This window comes from Manis pentadactyla, chromosome 3 (assembly GCF_030020395.1).
Source record: "Manis pentadactyla isolate mManPen7 chromosome 3, mManPen7.hap1, whole genome shotgun sequence".
Lineage (NCBI taxonomy): Eukaryota > Metazoa > Chordata > Mammalia > Pholidota > Manidae > Manis > Manis pentadactyla.
In genome coordinates, this window is record NC_080021.1 from 168,935,048 (window position 1) to 168,942,382 (window position 7,335).

Below are 7,335 nucleotides of genomic sequence, written 5' to 3' on the forward strand. Positions count from 1 at the left end.
GACAAGACAAAGTATATTATGTAACAGTGAAAAAATGTGATGAGGTTGGAATGGTAAGCATAGGCTAGTTCATACAGGATCTTATAAACAGCGTTTGTAGACAAATTTGGTGGTTTTATTTGTTGGTAAGGTTAATAGGGAAGAGAGTGAAGGTTTTTGAAAAGGAAAATGACATGATCTGATTGGTACATAATATTATTCTGACTATATATGAAGAGTAGAAACTAAGACAAAAATAGGGCTAGGACACTATCTGTAAGAAGAGTAACTGTAGCCTGGACTTGAGCTATAGCACAGGAGATGGAGAATAATGGATTTTAAAGGAAAAAAACAAGACTTTCAAGTTGACTAGATGTGGGGAAGAAGGGGAAAAACTGTACTATGTAATCAAGAATAACACCAAGACTTGGCCCCACTAAAACCCTGAGTCCAAGTCAGTCTCATTTACTCAGAACCTAAACCTAAGTCAGTGTTTTGACTATGTTAGTTTTAAGATATCTAGTAGATTGACAGTTGGTATATATAAGGGTTCATTTTGTCTAATTTTCAAAGCTTTAATGCTGGATACATTTACTGGGAATGTCATAAAATGCTAAGAATAATCAGGTGCTTATAGGTCAGGAAAGGAATGCAGTTACAATAGGATTGTGTTCTAAATTCACAATTTAAAAAATAGCAATCTATGAATCATAAATATTTATTAGGAATAAGCAGTTTCCCAAGTTGCATTTCTTCTATGTTCTTCCTTTCCCATCTCCCTAACTATGGGCTATTAAGAATAAACTCCTATTGATTCAAAATTCAAATTGAATGGTTCAAATAACCACCCTCCCAACTTTTGCAGGTGAGGGATGGTAGTAAACAAAACATGAGAGATCTGGTTTCTAAAAATTAACCTTAAGTACAAGTTACCAGACCAGCAGATGCAGCAGCACTGCCTTTCCAAAGATAAATGGTGTACTTATATGAACACAAGGTACCGAACATTACGAGTGCATTTTGAAATGAGTTTCCTAATCATTAGCTTAATTTTAAAGTTATGTTTATCTTTGAATATATTCTAATTTCTAAAGTATTACTAATTCAATATCTTTATTAACCTCTTAATACCACTGTCTGGTTATTAACCAAACACTGCTTATCAAAGTTTAGTTATTTGGTGTAATTTGTTTTGATTTAAAACTTATTTATAATGTAAAAATCCTCATTTTTAAATTCTGGGGAACATATGCTCATTCTTCTAAATTTAACATAAGAATGAACTATGTTTCTATAAAACTATAAAGATACGTAAGTATAAAATCTGTACCATTACAGAAAAATCAAATTTAAAGAATTCTAAACTTATAAACTGAAAAATTCTAAGGAAAGTCTACTCACATTACCCTAACACAGTGCTTCCAAACTTCAGACATCAAAATCACCTGAAAGGCTTAAGAGACTGTTGGGCTCACACCTCAGTTTCTGATTCGGCAGGTCTGAGGTGGTATCCAAGAATTTGCATGTCTAAGTTCCCATATGATGCTGCTGCAGCTAACCTGGTACCACACTTTGAAAACCCTTACTCCAATACACAGTACACACATTTTTCATTAAAAGATACCTTTCTCTATTAAATTTACTCAAGTTTTTTAAATGGTAGATTATCCAGTAGAATCACATATCCATCATTTCCTACAAAATAAAAATTTTATATGAAGGCTATACCTAAACCCAAGTCAATGTGATTATGCTGAAAGCCAATCCAATTCTGGATTCAAAACTGTATTCTAAGGAATAAAATTATGTGGCACTGTATGATACCATTAATATGAAATGTCCTGTATTGTCAAATCTGGACAGGCAGTAAACTAGTGACTGTCTAGGGCTGGGGAGAAGGGAATGGAAAGTGACCACTAATGGATATGGAAATAACTATACTAAAATCCACTGAATTATATACTTGCAAACAAGTGAACTTTACAATATAAAGTACATCTCAATAAAGCTGTTTAAAGAAATCACATGGAAGTTCATACAATAACTAAGCAACATTAAACCATTTTAGACACTTTTAGAAATACATAATTCTAATCAGAGTACCAACAGCTTTGTTTCCTCTGGTCCCAGGAAACAAGCGTACTTTACCAAAATTATCACAAATTCTAAACTTTAAGTCTAAAATCAGTGAGATTATACACTACACTTTTAAGGTTATTAAATTATAGTATGTGGGACATTATTTTCCTAATTTTTTGACAGCCCTTACCTAGTATAACATTATATACCTAGAAGTAATAGTTCAAAATGCAGTTACAATTTTTGAAAAATTTACTTCAACCAATCGGTTCTCTGCCCATATATCCACCAGTAGCAGAGAGCAGTCAGTGGCTCTTGGGACCATATAAATACACGCAGAAAGAACTATCCAGATTTCTTTCTCACCTTTCCCACAATGTACCACTTGTAATGATTACTATCACAAAGCCTAAAATAAGATGCCAGATTGTCCCTATAAAAAGCACTTATACTAAGTATAAATACTGACTGCCTTGTTAAAACTTTCCTTACATATTTTCATCCAACAGGCATTCTTCTGGTTGCTGAGAGGACCCATATTTTTCTTCCTTTTATGATTAAAGAAACATTTATTCCAACTAAAGTTAACTACAATATCTAACTCTTCTCCTTAAAAATAAACTTACAAAGTGAGACTTGGCTTTTTCCAAAGGTCAAAGATGATTATCAAGTTTCCTATTACTTCATTATTTTCCCTTTGAATCAAGCTACTTGTTCTTCATTGTATGCCCAATGACCCTGCTAAATTAACTCAGATTTGCCTTTAGACTAGAAGGACTTACGTTTCATGAGTTCCAAAAAAGAAAATGGGTAGTTTGTTTGTGGGTGGTTTTACAGCTCCATCTGGAACTTCATCTACCTAAAAAAAAGATCAGAAAAATTAAAGTCTTTTAAATCATACACATCCCAACACACCAACAACTCAATAAACTGAGAACAAGACATTCAAAAAGAATCAAATACAAAGTGGACCAATTCTAAAGATCCACAATCCCTTATCCCCAGTTCTGAAACCCAAGAAATCTCTCTAAACTCATTTTGATGGCAAACCCAGATGGACACTGAAGCTAGTCCATCATTTCTTCTATCCACCTAGTGTTTCTACTCATGTTCTCTGCAGAAATACTGTGTTAGATTATCATGTGCCATCCTAGAGTCTACCAAGAACAAAATTTTATGTCATTATCTTTTTAAATCCCCAAATTCTGAGCTTTTAAATATACCTGGCCCTTAAGTACTTGAGATGAAGGAGTCTGAACCTGGTATTTCTGCAGGGAGGCTATGCAAATATTGGATAATGTAAAAGCAGACACTGACAAAAGTTTGAGACAGTATTTCTCAAAGTCTGATACACATTCTGGCAAGATCTTTATGATTAAATCACCAGATTAGCTGTTCCTTTTTCAATTCTCTTTCAATCCTTCTAAGTAAGGAATAACGTATCTGGCACTATTCAACACATCTGTAATACTTTTTACTTTTCTTATCAGTTAAGGTACAGCAGACCAGAGTTACAGCCATCAGGCAGTAGCATCTAGTCAGAATTTGGTAACATTTCTATTTCACAATTTGCATATTCAAAGACACTTTAAAAAGCTGACTTTGTTAAGTAGGGCGCAGACCATCAGAGGGCTTACCATTCTCTATATGCATTAGAATGCTGGAGACCAGACCAGCAGGGTGACTTGACTGACTGGCAGTGAGATTTGAAACATCAACAGAATCATTACCAAGCAACCTGAGGGGCTTTTATTTCCTCACCTATGATTATATGTGTCATTTCAACTTTGTGAGAAGGCCCCAAGAACTGTGAAAATCCTTAGAGGCCTTAAGTTAAGGCATGTTTTCTGTCAACTGAGTTCATAAGCTCCTTTCTGCTAGCAAACAGCTTTATAAGTTTATGCAAATTTCTAGTGCATACAGAGTTCAATAAAGTTCACTTTAAAAAGAGTATTACTGATACAGGATGACTTGTACAAGAATGTACAAGACTTAAAAATTAATAAAGTTTGGGATATTGTAGACAGGAAATGTGAAAAATCAAATAGGAAAATAGTTGTCACCTTCACAGCTGAGATCGTATATACATACTCTAAACTCTTTAAAGCAAAGACTTCTAAGATCGGAGAAGAGACAGCAAAAGGAATAAATTTTTGGACACAGATACTGAACAAAACTAAATTCAGCTGCTTCTAAGAAATAAGGAAGGAGAAAAGTAAAGACAAAAATTTCCCACTTCAATCCAAATGCACTTGGCGAATATAGAACTAACTTAAATGAAGAAGGAGAACACTCTGGTTCTCCTAAGGCTACTTTCTTTTGCTTTTTAACTCTTAGTCATATTAAGATATTGAAGTATGTGGGGAGGATAATTTGGAGTAAGAGATTTTTAAGAAAACATTTTCATTTGGCTTTTAATGGCACTGTGTCACAGACATCTGAATATACCTACCATTACACCTCAGATTTCATAACCCATCAAAATAAATAGGATGCTAAAACATTGAAAGAAAGTATCTTGGAGGGGCTGCCTTAATTAAACCTGCCCAGTTTCCCTATATTCTATTTAAACATGAAACAATGTTTTTTAAGTGCATTATGTGCTAAGGACTATAAGGGATATGAATAAATTCAGTTTATGTCTATTGCCCTCAAGAAGCTTACAATCTACACGGAAGCCAAAGCATACACATTAAGTTAAATAAAAGGTTATCACAAAGGAAACAGATTTGAGCATCAAATGGAGACAAGAATTATGATTAAGGACTGTTCAAGAAAGACCCGCTGAAAAGGTAGACTTGATAGGGGAAAAAAGTATTTCTATGTTGGGAAAGGAAACCTGTAAACAACACTGTAAAGAGCTGGATGGGAAAAATCAAGAAACAATGAACATTTTATTGCGATAGCACTCAGTAACTAGTTCATGATTCTCTGTAACCAATGGGTATATTTCCTTCCAGCTGACATAATTAAAATACAGGACTTCATTATCTTTAAAAAAACAAATACACTCCTCAAAGAAGAGTAAATTAGTGGAAATTACAACTTTAGAAGATCACGTTTATATTTAAGGATCTGAAGCTTACAAATCTAACAGATCTCAATGTTTTTTGGTTGCATCACTTAGAACCTGAGTCCTCCTCTAAGGTAACAAGACTTCTTTTTCTGAAAATAATGCTTATTCAGACAGTCTCAATTACTAAAGGTAACAAAAAAATCTGGGGTCTTTAATCACCACTCTGTCCCATTAGAATCTGGTCTACTCCCTTTTGCCTCTGAGAAACAATGCAAGGGATAATACAACTTTTTCAAGGTCATAAGGCAAATTCCAAAAATAAAAACGTGAAAATAAATTTTCTAGGTCTCCCTTAGTGCTTACTGTAAAATTTTCAGTAATATCCAGCCCTAAACCTGTTAAATAAGCAAAATCAAGAAGGCATCGTTAACTACAATATGAAAAAAAGCCCTATATATCCAATTTAATCACGTATCTCTGACACCCAAGAGTCTGCATAGATTCCACAGATATCACACATTTTACTCAAAATTAAGAAAATGTCAATGTTTCATTAATTTTTAAACAATAAAACCCATCCCTGATTATTTCACCTACAAGGAAACATTAAGTGGCATCACAATTAAGTATCTATTAGGAAAACCTGCCAAAGTCTGTCAAAAACACACCACAGGGAAAACACAAGTATGTCGAAACCCCTGGCTTTTTACAATTATATAGGATTTTACTAGGCCAAAAACTGAAATGAAAGGTTAGGTTACAAATGAGACTACAGGAAAACGAGGGGGAGAAAGGACACGAGAAAAAAATTAAGAGGAAGGGGAGGAAGCAGGCCTCCGAGGGAGGCAGCACCGCTAAATGCTAAGACTAAAAATCACTTACTCGAGCTGGCCAATGAGGATAACCTTTCATCTTGGCGAAGATGAGGTCTCCAGGTTTGAAATCGCGAGTCATGTTTCGGGGGTGAGGCCGGGGTTCCGAAGCGCGGGGAGGTGGTGAGGCGGTGCAGACGGCCAGGGGATGCGGGAGGGAGAACGGAAGCCCAAACTCCCGGGGCGGCAGGAGGAGGAGGATGCCTCGGGGTGCCCCGACGCGCCTGCAGCGGAGAGCACGGGAGGCGGTTAAAGCTGGGAAACCCGCAGGGAGGGGCCGTACGGGGCGGGCGGTGGAGGTGGGAGTGAGGGAGAGCCGCCTCCAGCTCCTCCTCCGCCGGTGCGCGGCCTCCACAGCCCCGGGCGATCCCTCCCGGCTCCCGCAGGTCCGCCGCCCGACGACCGCCCGACGCACCACCTGAGGCAGAGATGCTTCTCAGCCCAATTCCCTTTGCTCCGCCCCACGTTTCCCCTGGCTTTTTTCAGCCGGCTTAAGCCCCAAGAGGGAGGGCGACTGGGGCAGAGGGCTAAAATAGATGTTCAAAGGAAGGAACGTTCGCCTTCCATCCACGCACGACCTCGCCCCCGACCTGCTTGCCGCCGGTCGCAGCCCCGGGCCGCCTCACGGCTCCCGGGCGGGCCGCGGCCGCCTCCCTACCGATGCCACAGGAGCGAGGCCACCGAGGGGGGGGCGGGGCGAGTCTCCGCCGCCCACTCACCTGCCGGGGCCGCAGGCGCTGGGGCTGCGGTGGCGAACCGGCCGCCTCTGCCCGCGTCCACGCAAGCCACCTGCGCCACCAGCTGCCGCAGAGGCGTCTCAACGGCTACTGGTCGCAACCGCCGCCGCCGCCGCCGCTGCCGCCACCGTCGCTGCGCTGCTCCCGCGCGGCTCCCGCTCGGCGCCCGCTAGCCGTGGGGCAAGACCAACTGCTGTCCAGGGGGGGGGGACAGCCCAGCACCCGACTAAGGTGTGTGGCTCCCAAGCGGAAAGTCCGAAGTCCGTAGCTCCCCAAGTTCGCTTCTGCCTAATAGTTGCAGCCAGATGGGGCGAGAGCGGGGTGAGAAGGAAGAAAGGTGTGGGCGAATACAGCTCGGCCTGCTGCGGCTCCCCCTGCGGCGTGCGGAGTGGTCGTGCCCGGCCCGCCCCTGCTGGCTGCTCTGCGTGTGTGTATTTGTATGTGTACTGTATGTAAAAGGCGGGGAGGGAGGAAACGATTGTTGTGGACGCGGTTTGGGGGCGGGTATCAGGGCCTCCAGCCCTTGGCTGTGTGTTAGGGAGAACCTGGCAGCCTAAGCTGCATGTTCTTGCATCGCTTCCCAGGATGGGGAGGTTTTAATGCTGCACTTGCGCGGTTTGCACCATCCAAAAAAGAACTGTACAAAAACCGA

The 7,335-nt window shown here is 40.3% G+C and overlaps 1 protein-coding gene across 5 annotated transcripts in view; it reads right to left on the reverse strand.

Moving 5' to 3' along the window:
* PSIP1 (PC4 and SRSF1 interacting protein 1) overlaps positions 1 to 6,861 on the reverse strand; it is a 46,447-nt gene extending 39,586 nt beyond the window's left edge. For 2 of the 5 annotated variants that reach the window (XM_036926656.2, XM_036926654.2), the window contains exons 1-3: positions 6,666 to 6,854; positions 5,957 to 6,170; positions 2,841 to 2,917 (exon numbers count right to left, since the gene is read on the reverse strand). In XM_036926656.2, coding sequence (XP_036782551.1) covers positions 2,841 to 2,917; positions 5,957 to 6,028 — 149 coding nt within the window. In that variant the 5' untranslated portion in view covers positions 6,029 to 6,170; positions 6,666 to 6,854. Of the gene's footprint in view, positions 1 to 2,840; positions 2,918 to 5,956; positions 6,171 to 6,665 lie in introns of all 5 variants that reach the window. The other 3 variants (XM_036926651.2, XM_036926652.2, XM_036926653.2) reach the window with 3 other exon arrangements.
* Between the last annotated feature and the right edge of the window lie 474 nt (positions 6,862 to 7,335).